This window comes from Entelurus aequoreus, linkage group LG20 (assembly GCF_033978785.1).
Source record: "Entelurus aequoreus isolate RoL-2023_Sb linkage group LG20, RoL_Eaeq_v1.1, whole genome shotgun sequence".
Taxonomy (NCBI): Eukaryota; Metazoa; Chordata; class Actinopteri; order Syngnathiformes; family Syngnathidae; genus Entelurus; species Entelurus aequoreus.
This window is the reverse complement of record NC_084750.1, coordinates 25,831,177-25,848,265: the sequence shown is the minus strand read 5'-3', so window position 1 is coordinate 25,848,265 and position 17,089 is coordinate 25,831,177. Positions and strand designations below refer to the sequence as shown.

Below are 17,089 nucleotides of genomic sequence, written 5' to 3'. Positions count from 1 at the left end.
ACACAAGACAACTTACACACTACATGGTATACACCTTACATTTAAATGCAATGCACACAACGCACTACGTGTTACATGCTGTACACGCGATACACTTCATGGTACATGCTATACACATGAAACACTACGTTACATGCTATACACATTACATGCTACACATCTGACACATCACACGTTACATGATACACACGTGACCCACTACACGTTTCATGCCATACCCACGTGACAGTACTTGTTACACGCTATACACAAGTGACACAGTACATGTTGCATGCTACACACGAGACACAGTACATGTTACACATTACAAATGAGACACAGTACATGTAACATGCTATACACGTGACACACTACATATAACATGCTATACACATGAAACACTGTTACATGCTATACACCTTACATGCTACACACGTGAGCGACTACACGTCTCATGGCATACCCACGTGACGCAGTACTTGTTACACGCTATGCACAGGTGACAGTACATGTTACATACACACTACATGTTACACGCTACACACGAGTCACAGTACATGTTACACACACTACATGTTACAAGCTGCACACAAGACACTACATGTTACACACACTACATGTTACAAGCTGCATACAAGACACTACATGTTACACACTACACAGTACATGTTACATGCTACACACACGACTACATGTAACACGCTATACACATGACACACTACATGTAACACGCTACCCACAAGACAGTACACGTTACAGAACATGTTACACGTGACAGTACATGTAACATACTATACACATGAAACAGTTACATGCTGTACACATTACATGCTACACACGTGATACAATACACCTTACATGCTACACACGTGAGCCACTACTCGTTTCATGGCATACCCACGTGACACAGTACTTGTTACACGCTACACACGAGACACAGTACATGTTACATACACACTACATGTTACAAGCTACACACAAGACAGTACATGTTACATGCCACACACATGACACTACATGTAACACGCTATACACATGGCACTACATGTAACACGCTACCCACGAGACAGTATATGTTACACATGTGACACAGTACATGTTACACATGTAGATGTAACATGTAACACTACACACGTGACACGCTACAAGTACATGTTACCCACTACACACGTGACACGCTACAAGTACATGTTACCCACTACACACGTGACAGAACATGTTACCCGCTACACACGTGACACGCTACAAATACATGTTACCCGCTACACACGTGACACACTACAAATACATGTTACCCACTACACACGTGACACGCTACAAGTACATGTTACCCACTACACACGTGACAGAACATGTTACCCGCTACACACGTAACACGCTACAAGTACATGTTACCCGCTACACACGTGACACGCTACAAGTATATGCTACCCACTACACACGTGACACGCTACAAGTACATGTTACCCACTACACATGTGACAGAACATGTTACCCGCTACACACGTAACACGCTACAAGTACATGTTACCCGCTACACACGTGACACGCTACAAGTACATGCTACCCACTACACACGTGACACGCTACATGTGACAAACGTTTCCTATGACATCACAGGTCCGTTTATGGCTTTTGTCGTTGGGTCAAAATCTGGGCTTCTCTGCAGTCTTCACCCGAACATGGCGCCATTTCTCGCCAGGAGGTGTTGTGGTGCCGCCGCCGTGCTACGTGGCGTCCATCTTGGCTCTGCTGGACGTGATTGTTTTGACCACCTGGCAAATGGTGGACCCTCTCAGGCGGGTGGTGATGCGGCACAGGCCGCAGGTGAGACCAGTTCTAATAGAAAACTCTAAAGGAGCCTATAGGGAATCAGTGTTCTAGAAGGTTCTAGCAAGGTCAACCTTTGTGGGCTATTCAGGGTGACTCCGCCCCCCTGGACTTCGTCTCGTGGTCGCCCCCTGATGGCTGCAGCAGCAACAACATGGAGGAGTGGACCGCCTTCATCTACGCTTACAAAGCAGCGCTGCTGGTAGGCGCACACCAGCGGTCCACAGGCTACGTGACACGCCGCACGAAGCTAATTCCAGTGCTTTTATTTTGAAATGTGTGGCTCACTTCCAGGGTGTGGGATGTTTCGTGGCGTGGAACATCAGGAGGCGCAGCACGGGCTTGGCGTTCAGTATGTCGGCGGTGGCGGCGGTCAGCGTGGCGGGGGCGTGCGCTTGGCCGCTGCTCGCCCACAATCCTTCACTTCACTTCTGCGTGACCAGCGCTCTGGTCCTCGCCTGCGACCTCCTGGTCCTCGCCGCCATGTTCGGGGTCCGCATCGGCCAGCTGCACGGCGGAGGGGGCGGGGCCACAGAGGGAGGAGCTACAAGGGGCGAGGCCGCAGAGGCGCTCAACCGACGGCTGAAACAGGAAAGGGCTGAGGTGAGGACAAAGATGGAGGAGGCGCAGGAAGTCCAACCTGTCATAGGTAATTTTCTTCACAGCTGGACGCTCGCATTGACACACTCTGCCACGCTTTGGAGGCGGAGCTTGCTCAGAGTGCCACAGGAAGAGGCGGCTGTTCGCCACTTAAATCCTGCGCGCGTGACAACAGTGGTCCGGCGGTGGAGGCCGGGTCAGAGGTCATAGAGAATCCAGCCGACGTCAACGCTCCTGACCTGTGAGTTCACTTCCTGTCACGTGTCGATTACCCAGCGGCCCCATTGCATCACGCGTCGTCTTGTCTTGTCTCCGACAGCGTGCGGCGCCGTCTGTCCGTCCAGCTGCCCATCCTCCATCACTCCTACCTGTCTGTTATTGGCGGCGTCAGCGCCAGTAGCTCCGCCCACTTTGGAAGCGGGGACATGCTCAACGCCACTTCCGGGAAGCCGCAGCTCTGACGACATCTTTGTCTGACTCATTTCTTCTGATTTCAAGACGGATTATTCATCAACATGTAATAAAAAACTCCTCCACGAGAGGGCGCTTTGAATGGTTGCTATGGTGGAAGTGAACCTAAGCCAGTGCCTGACAAATAGTGGGGAGGGCCCTCCTTGGGGAACGGGGCGTCATTATATCTTGACATATATAGATTAAAAAAATTAACATTATCAGGGGGGGCGTGAAAAATTTCTACCCTTCTTGAGACATCAACAAGGAAAAGTACCTTCCATATGATGAACAAGTTAGGACATAAATCATGGTCCCAATATGGAAAACAATTGCATCTAATAGAGAATGTCTCATTTGGTGGTGGTGGGGAAATCTATCAACTTCGGAGGGATTTTTCAAATTGACTGTGTGTCGGTTTTAAAAGTGCTCCCCCTCTGGTGAACATATGAAATAAGTGTGTGGAAAAATTTTAGGTGCTCCTCCTCTGGCCAACATATGTAATAACAGGTGTTCTTGCATGCGCCACCTTTGGCCAAAATGAATTTAAAAAATAAAATAAATATGTATATAGAGACAAACTGTAATAACTTGAAGTAAATAGTGATTAAAAACTAGAGATGTCCGATAATGGCTTTTTTGCCGATATCCGATATTCCGACATTATCCAACTCTTAATTACCGATTCCGATATCAACCGATACCGATATATACAGTCGGGGAATTAACACATTATTAAGCCTAATTTTGTTGTGATGCCCCGCTGGATGCATTAAACAATGTAACAAGGTTTTCCAAAATAAATCAACTCAAGTTATGGAAAAAAATGCCAACATGGCACTGCCATATTTATTATTGAAGTCACAAAGTGCATTCTTTTTTTTAACATGCCTCAAAACAGCAGCTTGGAATTTGGGACATGCTCTCCCTGAGAGAGCATGAGGAGGTTGAGGTGGGCGGGGTTTGGGGGGGCGGGATTGAGTTGGGGGATGGGGGGGGGGTATATATTGTAGCGTCTCGGAAGAGTTAGTGCTGCAAGGGGTTCTGGGTATTTGTTCTGTTGTGTTTATGTTGTGTTACGGTGCGGATGTTCTCCCGAAATGTGTTTGTCATTCTTGTTTGGTGTGGGTTCCCAGTGTGGCGCATATTTGTAACAGTGTTAAAGTTGTTTATACAGTCACCCTCAGTGTGACCTGTATGGCTGTTGACCAAGTATGCCTTGCATTCACTTGTGTGTGTGAAAAGCCGAAGATATCATGTGACTGGGCCGGCACGCAAAGGCAGTGCCTTTAAGGTTTATTGGCGCTCTGTACTTCTCCCTACCGTCTCCCACAGCGCGTTTTAAAAAGTCATAAATTTTACTTTTTGAAACCTATAATTTTGAAACCGATACCGATAATTTCCGATAATACATTTTAAAGCATTTATCGGCCGATAATATCGGACATCCCTATTAAAAACCAATTACAAACATATTTTTTTAATTAAAAGCTGTCTTTTTCTCACAATGTGTTGACTTTTTTTCTTATAAAATTGGGAAGAGTTTTTCATATTCTTTGTTTCTGTAATATTGCAATATTTTCTAGTAAAATTATTACTTTTTAATGTAAAATTGTGACATTTGTCATAAAATTCTGATTTGTATCACAATATTGCAGATTTTTATTGTCGTTCTTGTAAAATAGTGACATTTTTTTAGTAAAATCATGACTTTTGTCATAATTTTGCCAGGTAAAATTCTGATTATTATTATAATATTGCCAAAATGTTAAAGTTTTCTTATAAAAGTGTGACCTCTGTCGAGTAAAATCACAACTCTTTTCATAAAATTGCCAGAATTTTAAGCTTTTCTTGTAAAATTGCAACTGTTATTGAGTAAAATTACAACTTTTATCATATAATTGCACAAATGTTCAGTTTTTCTTATGAAATTCCAACTCATTTTTCACAACAAGCTTTTTTATATTTGCATAGTATGTATATATTATTAATGTTGTAAATACAAATCTTTATATATCTAGAAAGGGTGGTCCTAAAGAGGTAGGCATTTTTCAGAGGTCTCAAGAAGGTAACAAATACAAGAATGTGTGTGTGTGGTTCCATTCGCGCACGCTGATAACAAAAAGGACGTAATAAACACCAGCAGTGCATGTCAGCGCTCGTGCACGTGTGAGCAATCGGCGGTGGGCGGCCATGTTTGTTTGTAGGACGCCGCGCACGTGTTAGTGCGCCTCATTAGAGCAGACGAATGTTGTGGTTGCCATGACAACAAGCGCTGCGGAGACGTAGTTGTGCTAGTTTAACAAAACGTTCTTTGTGGGGTTGCCAAGTGTGTGTGTGTGTGTGTGTGTGTGTGTTGGGGGGGATAACAGACTAAATATGACAACAGAAGAAAATAATATTTACCTTCCAAGTGTGTGTGTGTGTGTGTGTGTGTGTGTTGGGGGGGATAACAGACTAAATATGACAACAGAAGAAAATAAGATTTACCTTTATTACCGTGATGAGTCACCTGGTTCTTCTAGAACTTTCCAAACATTTCGGTCTCATGTGACCTTTGTCCACTTCTCCTTTCCTGCGGCGTACTTCCTTTTTTCAGCGGGCATCCCCTGCCCACTCAAAGTGGAAGTGATGACATCACAGACAGGTGCGGTAGTTTCTCTTCTGCGCTCGCAGCAACGGCGTCTGAGTGTCGGCGTCCCGCCACGCCAGCCGGCCCCTCCTCTGCGTGCGGGCGCACGCCAGCATCACGCTATGGACGACGCCCTGGGACGGCGACGTGAAGGCCTGACGCACAAACACACGTGACCTCTGACCCCGGGCCCCCTTCGGTGAATCGCGACGCCTCAGATCACCCACCTGAATGACGTAGACGACCGCAGCGGCCGAGCTCGCGTTCCTCAATGACATCATCACCAGACACGCCTCTGAAAGATCACATGAGCTTTTTTTTTTCCCACAAACACACAAAAAATAAACAAAAACGACAAACTGACCGGGTCCCCAGCAGAGGGCGAAGACGAGCGGGAACGCCAGCATCCGAAAGTCCAGCGAACGGAAGGAGGCCCGCTGCTGGTTGCCGAGGTAACCATATGACATCACGACTCGCCGGTAAAAATGACGAGCTTTTCCCATGATCATCTGGTGCATGACATGCTACGTGTTAGCAAGGCATGCTACATGTTAGCAAGGCATGCTACGTGTTAGCGTGATGTATTCGTGAGACATGCTACGTGTTATATATATATATATATATATATATATATATATATATATATATAATATACTGTACATATATTATGTAAATATTACGTATATATGTTATATTTTATATCGCTATATTTAGTGTATTAATACCTGCATTGTCCTTTCCATCCTTACACTTTCCATCATTGTAACTGAGCTACTGCGTGGGGACGGCGTGGCGCCGTTGGGAGAGTGGCTGTGCCAGCAACCTGAGGGTTCCTGGTTCGATCCCCACCTTCTACCAACCTCGTCACGTCCGTTGTGTCCTTGAGCAAGACACTTCACCCTTGCTCCTGATGGGTCGTGGTTAGGGCCTTGCATGGCAGCTCCCGCCATCAGTGTGTGAATGTGTGTGTGAATGGGTGAATGTGGAAATAGTGTCAAAGCGCTTTGAGTACCTTGAAGGTAGAAAAGCGCTATACAAGTATAACCCATTTACCATTTAACAATTTCCCTTGTGGATCATTAAAGTTTGTCTAAGTCTAAGTTAGAAAGGCATGCTACATTTTAGCAAGGCACCTGTTTACCAGGCATCCTATGTGTCAGCGAGGCATGCTACGAGTGAGCGTAACGTGTGAGCAAGGCCTGCTGTGTCAGCCTGATGTGTTGACAAAGCACGCCATTTGTTAGCGTGCAGTGTTAGTGGGGCGTGCGAAATGTTAGCAAGGCATGCTACGTCTTAACGAGGCATTCTATGTGTAAGTAAGGCATACTTTGTGTTAGCATTAAATTTACAAATGCAGAGGACAAATTTCACCACATCTAGTGTGTGTGTGACAATCATTGGTACTTTAATCTTAATCTTTTGCAAAACATGCTACGTGTTAGCAAGGCATGCTACGTGTTAGCGTGATATATTATTGAGAAATGCTACACGTTGGCCAGGCATGCTCGATTTTAACAAGACATGTTACGCGTTAACGAGGCATTTTAGGTGTAAGCAAGGCATACTATGTGTTAGCATTACATTTTTGCGAAACATGCTACGTGTTAGCAAGGCATGCTACGTGTTAGCGTGATATGGTAGTGAGAAATGCTACACGTTGGACAGGCATGCTAGATTTTCACAAGACATGTTACGCGTTACGAGGCATTTTAGGTGTAAGCAGGGCATGCTATGTGTTAGCGTGACATTTTAACAAAGCATGCTAAGTGTTAGGGAGACATGCTACATATAATTGTGACGTACTAGCGAGACCTGCTGCGTGTTAGCAAGGCATGTTACATGTTAGAAAGGCATTTTACATGCTAACGAGGCATTCAATGTGTAAGCGAGGCATGCTACGTGTTAGCGTGACGCATCAGTGAGCCATGCTGCGTGTTAGCAAGGCATGTGACGTGCTAAAGAGGCATTCTATGTGTAAGTGAGGCATGCTGCGTCTTAACGAGACGTTCTGTGTAAGCAAGGCATGCTACGTGTTAGCGTGATGCATCAGTGAGACATGCCACGTGTTAAAGCATGCTACGTCTTAACGAGGCGTTCTGTGAGTAAGCGAGGCATGCTATGTGTTAACAAGGCACGCTACATTTTAACAAACCATGCTATGTCTTTGCGAGGCGTTCTGTGTGTAAGCGAGGCATGCTATGTGTTAACAAGGCACGCTACATTTTTACAAACCATGCTATGTCTTCGCGAGGCGTTCTGTGTGTAAGCGAGGCATGCTACGAGTGAGCGCAACGTGTTAGCGTGACTTGTTAACAGGGCGTGCTACCTGTTAGCCTGATGTGTAAAAGCACGCTATGTGTAAGCGGGGTGTGCGACATACTAGCAAGGCATGCTATGTCTTAACGAGGCATTCTATGTGCAAGCGAGGCTGTTAGAATAATTATGTGTAAGTTATCACACAACTTTAGTATGCTTAAAGTCTGTTGCTATTGTTATTAGCTATTGTGCTCAAGCTGTACTTTTTTCTATCTGTGCAAGGACAAAACTTCTTGTCTGAGGGGTGGCCTCAGCCGCAGATGTTATCTTTGTTTTAGCCCGCTAACAGCCAAGGACTTCAAGGACCGCAAAGAAGATAAGACGACAGCACGCAGACAAAGCAGAGACAAGGCGAAATCACAAGGCCCCAGCACATTCCGTTACGTATTGTGCGTACTGGAGCTGCTTTGCATGATATGTGTGACCACTCCTTTTAGAGGCGGCCTCAGTGATGTTGATGGTAATTTTTATTTTATTTGTTTTTGTCATAAAAAGACACAATCATGTGTGCTTACGGACTGTATCCTTGCAGACTGTATTGATCTATATTGATATATAATGTACGAACCAGAAATATTAATAACAGAAGGAAACAACCCTTTTGTGCGAATGAGTGTAAATGGGGGAGGGAAGTTTTTTGGGTTGGTGCACTAATTGTAAGTGTATCTTGTGTTTTTTATGTTGATCCACGGACCGGTACCGGGCCGCGGCCCAGTGGTTGGGGACCACTGCCTTAGAGCGTAGGGCGAGACTGTGACTAAGTGTGCAGCTCCATGCATTCTTCTCATGAGCTAAATTGAACTCTTGTCCCCGCATGATTCCTTGCTTCTTGTCTGTTTAATAGATGTCATCAGTGTCTGAACCTGACAGAGGCACGCTACGCGCGAGTGTGAAAGTTGGCGTGCACAACTCACCATCGTGCCAACCAACGTAAGGAAGAACGCGGCGAGGAAGATGGCGCCGGAGTAGACGCGCAGCACGAGGCAGGCTCTGACCGGCTGCCAAGCGGCGACAGGAAGCATCAGCGGCCCCTGTGTTCGTCCGGGGCAATCAAATGTTAGCAACATGCCGCCGCTGATTTGACTGCAGACGTCTCACCTGTACAAGTCGCTGCAGTTGGCGGCGCACCGGCCCACGCTTCCTCGGATGAACACGGGCGCCATCAGGATCACCGGAAGCACGCTGGTGACACACGTGCATCATTCGCCTTCAACGCACTTCCTGTGACAACACGCTAGGCGGCTCGCACTCACCCACAAAGCAGTGCCGTCATCTTGGCGGCCGGGACTCTCTTGGAAAACGAGGAAAATATCACCATCATGATGCAGAACTTTACAGACATCCACATAAAGAACTGTTCCCTCCGAGGGCCGCACACTGACACATTAACACAGGTGGGGGCCATTTTGATATTTCTCATTTTCAAAACCAATACGAAATATACACTTTTTTTTAACCTTTAGGGCTCCCCTCAAGTTTGGTCCTTGGAACCCAGAACGGTTGTGTAAATCGTAAATAAAATCACAATACAATGATTTGCTAATCATTTTCAACCTATATTCAATTGAATAGACTGCAAAGACAATATATTTAATGTTCCAACTGAGAAACTTGTTTTTTTTTGTGCAAATATTAGCTCATTTCGAATTTGATGCCTGCAACATGTTTCAAAAAAGCTGGCACAAGTGGCAAAAAAGACTGAGGAAGTTGAGGAATGCTCATCAAACACTTATTTGGAACATCCCACAGGTGAACAGGCTAATTGGGAACAGGTGGGTGCCATGATTGGGTATAAAAGCAGCTTCCATGAAATGCTCAGTCATTCACAAACAAAGATGGGGTGAGGGTCACCACTTTGTGAACAAATGCCTAAGCAATATGTCGAACAGTTTAAGAACAACATTTCTCAACCAGCTATTGCAAGGAATATAGGGATTTCACCATCTACAGTCTAATATCATCATAAGGTTCAAAGAATCTGGAGAAATCACTGCATGTAAGCGATATTACGGACCTTCGATCCCTCAGGCGGTACTGCATCAAAAAGCGACATCAGTGTGTAAAGGATATCCCCACATGGGCTCAGGAACACTTCAGAAAACCACTGTCAGTAACTACAGTTCGTCACTACATCTGTAAGTGCAAGTTAAAACTCTATGCTATGCCAAAGCCACATAACAACAACACCCAAAAGAGCCGCCGGCTTCGCTGGGCCTGAGCTCGTCTAAGATGGACAGATGTAAAGTGGAAAAGTGTTCTGTGGTCTGACAGGTCCACATTTCAAATTGTTTTTGGAAACTGTGGACGTCGTGTCCTCCGGACCAAAGAGGAAAAGAACCATCCGGACTGTTATAGGCGCAAAGTTGAAAAGCCAGCCTCTGTGATGGTATGGGGGTGTATTAGTGTCCAAGGCATGGGTAACTTACACATCTGTGAAGGCACCATTAATGCTGAAAGGTACATACAGGTTTTGGAGCAACATATGTTGCTATCCAAGCAACGTTATCATGGATGCCCCTGCTTATTTCAGCAAGACAATGCCAAGCCACGTGTTACAACAGCGTGGCTTCATAGTAAAAGAGTGCGGGTACTAGCCTGGCCTGCCTGTAGTCCAGACCTGTCTCCCATTGAAAATGTGTGGCGCAATATAAAGCGTAAAACTTAAGCTGTACTTCAAGCAAGAATGGGAAATAATTTCCCCCGAAAAGTTTCAAAAATTGGTCTCCTCAGTTCCCAAATGTTTACTGAGTGTTGTTAAAAGGAAAGGCCATGTAACACAGTGGTAAAAATTACCCTGTGCCAACTTTTTTTGCAATGTGTTGCTGCCATTAAACTTTAAGTTAATGATTATTTGAAAAAAACACATTAAATATATTGTCTTTGCAGTCTATTCAATTGGATATAAGTTGAAAAGGATTTGCAAATATTGTATTCTGTTTTTATTTAGAATTACACAACGTGCCAACTTCACTGGTTTTGGGTTTTGTACATTAGTTTTTATTCAAAATTAAAAACTCTAGATCAACTTCAGATATATCTGTTGAAGTTAAAAACAAATTGTAATGTGCAAAAAATAATGTGGCAAAATATGCAACCCCCTTCCCCAAAAAATAAATAAATTGAATATTTGATATGAAGTAATTGCCTTAAATGTATCAATAATTCATAACATCAATTTTAATCCATTATTATTTTTTCAACAATTTTAAATGGATAAAACATATTTAAATTTATGGGGACCCACAAGGGTCCCATTCAAAAAATTGTTGAAATTTAGTCATAAGCTTTTTTTTTTTTTTAACTTTAACTTCAGATCTATTTGTCGATGAGTTTGTGTTATTTGTTCATGTTTAAAGCCCTTTGTCATAGAACATTTTTATATGTCAAACACAATAACTGCAATATTTCAAAATTATTTCAAAGTGCAACGTTTATTGTAAAGTAATTGAAGCCTTCAATAAAGCAATAATCCATAATATCGATTTTAATCCATTATTATTTTTTGAGCAATAATATAAACTTTTTTTTTTTTTAAATCTTATTAAAATTCTTGGGGACGCAAAAAGTTCCCATTCAAACTCTTTAAATTTGACTTCAGATCTAACCGGCGATTGAGTTTTTATAATTGTTTCACGTTTTTTTTTTTTTTATTGTTTTATGCCTTTTGTCATAGAAGACTTTCGTTTTTTTAAATGGCAAATAGACAAAATATGTTAAAGTGGAATATTTGATGTGAAGTAATTGAGGCCTTGAATAGGTAACATTGATATTGATTCATACTTTCTTTGAGTAATGACAGTTTTAAAGAAAAAAAAACAGTCTGCATGGCAGCTTTGTGTTATTAGACTCAACAGTGCAACTTTGTCATACGTTTTTTTCTTTTATCCCCACTTTTTTTTAATGAGTTTTTTTCTTTTTAAATATAATTTTTAGAATGTTCCACGGGCCGTAAAAATGTTTTTTGGGACACCCCTGAATTGGATACATGCTCTATACATGTGAGTTGTACCTGTCCAAGGTGTTGCTGTGGGCCGAAGGAGAACCTGAGGCGCAGGTTGGCGTAGACGCTCCACACGTAGTTAAGAGTGTAGAAGAAGGACGCCATGCACACAACCTGACACACAAACCACACGCACACACAGTCACATGCACAACAAAACAATTAGGTCATCCGCCTGTGGGAACATTCTGGGTCCTGACCTGCCGGGCCATGTGCAGGTGGTCCCGGACGAGGCAGCGCTGAGACCCCAGGGCGCCCCCTAGCAGCCAGCAGAGGGCGAGCAGCAGGTCGGAGGCAGCAAGCAGCAGCGGCGCCTGCAGCTGCAAGTGTGCACGTCAGGTGCGCTAGTCAAGTTCTAGGACGATCACGTGGTTTTGGATCAGGCACAGGAACTCACCTCAGCGGTGCTCCCGTCTGGTCGCTGTGACGCCATGCAGGCGATGATGGAGGCGGAGCCTAGCGCACTGTAACAGCCACGGTTAGAACCAAAATTGTCAGAACCAATCAGAGCGTGCGCTCACCTGAGCAGAGCCATGAGCATCTGGGCCCACTGGACCACTTCCTGGATCTGTAGAGAAACCGATGTGGATCAGAACCACAATAAAAGCTTGCAGACACTACATACTGACCTGGGTCCAGTCATGTGGTCCAGTGGAGTTCTGGTATGAGAGCATTTGATCCATGTCAGGTCACTTGTGGATCAGCATGTGTTCCCTGCGCTTTTATACACACAGGCCCCGCCCACCAGGAGACAGCCCCACAGCGCCCCTCAGAGGGCAAAGTTGCAAGCAGAATGAAGGGACAAACTGTGCTGAGCAAGTGTTTTATTTGTGTGGTGCTGTTGCTATGACAACATCATAATTTGGTTAGCCTAGCGAAGTGGAAGTGCTCGTCTGAGGTGGCGAGCTGGCGGCCTGGTGCCGCTTCATGTGCTTGCGGAAAGCTCGGGCGCCGCTCAGGTCCTTCATGCAGACGCGGCACATGTACGGGCGGCCGGCAGCGTGCACGTCCACGTGGTAGCGGAGTTCCAGCGTGCGGCTGAAGCTCTTGTTGCACACGGGACACTTATGGCGCACGTCCGAGTGGACGAGCTGGTGGCTCTTGAGCGCGCTGGGCTGCTTGAAGGTCTTGGGGCAATCGCTGCATGCGTACGGTCGCGTGTCAGCGTGCAGCCGCTGGTGGCGGCGCAGAGCGCTGGAGAAGGTGAAGCTCTTGTCGCACTGCTCGCACGAGAACGGCTTCTCGCCCGTGTGGATCCGCCGGTGCTCCTTGAGGTGCACCTGCTGCGTGAAGCTCTTCTTGCAGGTGACGCACTGGAAGGGACGCTCGCCCGAGTGAACGCGCAGGTGCTTAAGCAGCGCCGACGCCTTGAAGCAGTCGCGAGCGCAGACAGGGCAGACGTGCCTGCGCTTGTCCTCGTCTGACTGCACCTCTGCGCCGCCCTCTGCTGGGAGGGAGGGAAGGCACGCGTGAGGACTTGAGGCACGCCAAGACCAAGAACGTGAGACACATGACGTGAGGGCCATGATGGGCAGTAAGAACATGAGGGACGTGAAGATGTGGGAGACATGAAGAGATGAGACATGACGAGATGAGAGACATGAAGGGCAGGAAGAACATGACGAGATGTGGGGGACATCACGAGATGTGGGAGATGGGGGGGACATGACGATATGGGGGGGACATGACGATATGTGGGGGACATGAGATGCGGGAGATGAGGGGGACATGACCAGATGTGGGGGACATGACGAGATGCGGGGGACATGACGAGATGCGGGGGACATGACGAGATGCGGGGGACATGACGAGATGCGGGGGACATGTTGAGCTGCAGGACATGAGATGTGGGACATGCCGAGATGTGGGGGACATGACGATATGTGGGAGATGGGGGGGACATGACGATATGGGGGGGACATGACGATATGTGGGGGACATGAGATGCGGGAGATGAGGGGGACATGACCAGATGTGGGGGACATGACGAGATGCGGGGGACATGACGAGATGCGGGGCACATGACGAGATGCGGGGCACATGACGAGATGCGGGGGACATGTTGAGCTGCAGGACATGAGATGTGGGACATGCCGAGATGTGGGGGACATGACGATATGGGGGGGACATGACCAGATGCTAGTCACATGACAACGTGAGGCACATGACCAGATGTAGGTCATGAGGAGATGTGGGAGATAAGGGACATGACGAGATGAGAGACATGAGGGGCAGGAAGAACATGAGGAGATGTGGGGGACATGACGAGATGTGGGAGATGAGGGGGACATGACGATATGGGGGGGACATGAGGAGATGCGGGGGACATGAGATGTGGGGGACATGAGGAGATGCGGGAGATGAGGGGGACATGACGATATGGGGGGGGGGACATGACCAGATGCGGGGGACATGACAACGAAAGGCACATGTTGAGATGTGGGACATGACGAGATGTGGGGGACATGACCATATGGGGGGGACATGACCATATGGGGGGGACACGACCATATGCTAGTCACATGACTACGTGAGGCACATGACGAGATGCAGGACATGAGGAGATGTGGGAGATAAGGGACATGACGATATGGGGGGGACATGACCAGATGGGGCGGGGGGACATGAGGGACAAGACGACGTGAGGGACATGACGAGATGTGGGGGACATGAGCACGTGGGGGACATGAGAGACATGAGGGACGTGGGGGACATGAGGACATGAAGGACAAGCGTCCAACATACGTGTCACAGCGGAGCTCCAGTCTTCTTCTTCACCATCAGAATTAATCAGACCGCTAACACGTCCTTCGTCGTCGTCCTCCTTCACAGCATCCTCGTTGCTATGGTTACCAGGCAGATGCTGGCGGACAGCGATGACATCATTAAACAGGTCAGTTGTCATGGGAATGTTAAGACATCAAAGCTACCTGGCGCTGCAGGTCTTCCGCAGGAAGTGACGCCGTCTCTACCGGCACACCTGCTGGACTATCAGGCTGTTTGGGGGCGGAGCTTGCGGCGGCGGCGTCCAACAGGCTGCGACGGACATGGATCCTCAGGTGCTTGCGCAGCTCGTAAGGCCGCAGGAAGCGCTTGGAGCAGACGCTGCAGGAGTGCGGCCTGTCAAGCGTGTGGATCTTCTGGTGAGCTTTCAGGTTGGTGGCGTTGGCGAACGACTTCCCGCAGTGCGAGCAGTCGTGCAGCTTCTGGGCGCCGTGAACCTCCAGGTGCTCCTTCAGCTTGTAGGGTCTGGTGAAGCTCCGCCCACACACGTCACACACGTGGAGCATCTTCCTCCTCTTCTTCCCGCTTCCTGTCGCAAACAGGAAGTACACTTCAACAACCCGCCGCCTCGACGGGCCGCGTGGTTAGCTCACCTGGCAACGAAGGCGGTTCCTGCGAGAGCTCCACTTCCTCGCCGCCGTCAGCCGGCTATCATGTGACAAGATTTAGAAGACAGAGTCAGAGAGAGGCAACATGGCCGACATGATGGGTATGACGCACCACGGCGAGCGGCAGGTGTTTGAGCAGGTGCTTCCTGAGCAGGCCGGGTCTGTTGAAGCTCCTGCTGCACAGCGAGCAGGGGTGTGACTTGCGGCCCGTGTGAAGTGTGGCGTGGTCGCGGAAGGCCGACGCCGTGGAGAACACCTTGCGGCACAAGTGGCACGAGTAACGAGCGTCCGCCGCATGCGAGTGGCGGTGTTCCGACAGGCCGCCAGCGGAGGCGAAGCGCTTGGGGCAGAGTGGGCAGGCGAAGGGTCGCTCGCCCGTGTGCGAGCGCTGGTGCTGCAGCAGGTAGCGGCGCTGCAGGAAGCCCCGCCCACACACCCCGCAGAGGTGCTGCTTCTCCGGGGCGTGGCGCAGGCGATGGCGGCGCAGGCAGCCCGGCTGCGAGTAGCTGACGCCGCAGTCGGGGCACGAGTACGGCTTCTCGCCCGTGTGTACCCGCTGGTGGGCCTTCACGTTGACCTTCTTGCTAAAGCGCTTGCCGCACACGGGACACGCGTGCGGCTTCTCACCGGCGTGCGCCGCCATGTGGTCGGACAGGCGGGACGGACACGAGAAGTCTCGGTCGCACAGCGAACAGCGGTGGCGCCGCTTGGACGCCCCCACGCTTGCCTTGGGCAGCGGCGGCTCATCTCCTGCAGGGAGTGAAGCACAAGACGCTGCGGTGACATCACCTTTAAATCACAGACAGTGGCATTTCACAATAAAAGCCTAACCTTCAGTAGCATTTTGTTCTATTTTGACGTCATTCATCTCCTCTTCCTGCCATGAAACACTAAAATCAAGCACAAGTTGAAATATCACCATATAAACTTGTCAACAATATTGACATAACCATACAAACGTATTAAGAATAATGTATTTGACCAACAAACAGGACCGGAAGTCATTATTTTGGACACAAACATCGATTGTCTTGTGTCACAAAGTAACGTCCATCTATCCATTTCCTACCGCTTATTCCCTTCGGGGTCGTGCGTTAGCAAAACTTAGCATACACATTCGGCTATATTAATGCTAACGTACCCTTAGTCGGAGACAAAAACACGAAAGTTTACAAAAAGTGCACTTTGAAAGAGGTTCATTCAATTTCCTGTAAAGTTAGATAGCACTAGCTAAAAGTAAAAGCGACGAACGCAAGCTAAAATGTATTATTTGCTGAACACATAATGAAGACCATAGTTCTATTTGTGATAAAGACACTTTTAACGCATAAAAAAGATGTTAAAGCGATAAAAAAACAACCAGAGACAGCAGAAATTAGCTAACATAAGCTAGCAGCGCTGCTAATCAAACACAAGCTAGTCAGGCTAAACGCGCCACGACACGTTTAATTTTTAGTCCACAAAACGTAACGGTCATTCAACTCAGTAATGAGCACTTCTGTGAAACATTTATCATATTTGCCAGGAAAAACTACCCTGAACGCGAACGTTGGCCTGTCGTCTGCTAGCACGTCACCACCAACACTTTAAAGAGCAATTTTAAAGAACTTGCCTGAATATTTTAAAGATATGCAATCAACTCCCCGCTTGCAACTTGTATGTCATTTAGGGGTATTTAAAGCTTCAAGTACTGTACCAAAAGACTGTCGCAGTGGTGCATATGTTTCTTCTTGCCCGAGTTATTTTGTTGTTGGTTGTTCTTGATTCCGACATTGGGGGGCGCAAGACACCACAGTTTGCAGCATTAAAGTGAGCTCTTCTTCCTCGGTGTTGCGGCAGTAGGCATCCATCACAACTGGTGCATTAGCGTCCCCTTCCGGTATGGCGTTT

General features: G+C 47.3%; 3 protein-coding genes across 6 annotated transcripts in view; 1 reads left to right on the top strand and 2 right to left on the bottom strand.

Annotated features, from left to right (window-relative positions):
• LOC133636098 (gamma-aminobutyric acid type B receptor subunit 2-like) overlaps positions 1-3,755 on the top strand; it is a 10,219-nt gene extending 6,464 nt beyond the window's left edge. The window contains exons 11-15 of the mRNA XM_062029761.1: positions 1,600-1,806; positions 1,901-2,011; positions 2,104-2,412; positions 2,475-2,650; positions 2,729-3,755. Coding sequence (XP_061885745.1) covers positions 1,600-1,806; positions 1,901-2,011; positions 2,104-2,412; positions 2,475-2,650; positions 2,729-2,870 — 945 coding nt within the window. The 3' untranslated portion in view covers positions 2,871-3,755. The remainder of the gene's footprint in view (positions 1-1,599; positions 1,807-1,900; positions 2,012-2,103; positions 2,413-2,474; positions 2,651-2,728) is intronic.
• tmem116 (transmembrane protein 116) overlaps positions 1-12,651 on the bottom strand; it is a 25,491-nt gene extending 12,840 nt beyond the window's left edge. The window contains 10 exon segments of the mRNA XM_062029766.1: positions 5,350-5,646; positions 5,719-5,786; positions 5,856-6,000; positions 8,722-8,989; positions 9,061-9,098; positions 11,817-11,921; positions 12,008-12,127; positions 12,205-12,271; positions 12,329-12,375; positions 12,437-12,651. Coding sequence (XP_061885750.1) covers positions 5,497-5,646; positions 5,719-5,786; positions 5,856-6,000; positions 8,722-8,989; positions 9,061-9,098; positions 11,817-11,921; positions 12,008-12,127; positions 12,205-12,271; positions 12,329-12,375; positions 12,437-12,490 — 1,062 coding nt within the window. The 5' untranslated portion in view covers positions 12,491-12,651 and the 3' untranslated portion in view covers positions 5,350-5,496.
• LOC133636099 (zinc finger protein 436-like) lies at positions 12,617-17,089 on the bottom strand. Of its 4 annotated transcripts, none has more exons than XM_062029762.1 (7): positions 16,896-17,089; positions 16,031-16,089; positions 15,312-15,949; positions 15,185-15,239; positions 14,738-15,120; positions 14,553-14,670; positions 12,617-13,254 (listed from the first exon to the last, which is right to left on the bottom strand). In XM_062029762.1, the coding sequence occupies exons 1-7, from the start codon at positions 16,970-16,972 to the stop codon at positions 12,674-12,676; spliced, it is 1,911 nt and encodes a 636-aa protein (XP_061885746.1). In that variant the 5' UTR covers positions 16,973-17,089; the 3' UTR covers positions 12,617-12,673. The 4 variants fall into 4 exon arrangements, with proteins under 4 accessions (XP_061885746.1, XP_061885747.1, XP_061885748.1 ...); XM_062029763.1 differs by having other exon boundaries at positions 12,617-13,251; positions 16,896-17,084; XM_062029764.1 differs by having other exon boundaries at positions 16,031-16,076; positions 16,896-17,073.

What these genes read in the sequence shown, in the direction of transcription:
- LOC133636099 (XM_062029762.1), bottom strand. Translation starts at nt 16,972, where the DNA reads ATGTCGGAATCAAGAACAACCAACAACAAAATAACTCGGGCAAGAAGA. An exon ending in ACCACTGCGACAGTCTTTTG is followed by an intron (nt 16,090 to 16,895) that starts GTACAGTACTTG and finishes GCTTGATTTTAG; the next exon opens with TGTTTCATGGCAGGAAGAGG. An exon ending in AACACCTGCCGCTCGCCGTG is followed by an intron (nt 15,240 to 15,311) that starts GTGCGTCATACC and finishes GTCACATGATAG; the next exon opens with CCGGCTGACGGCGGCGAGGA.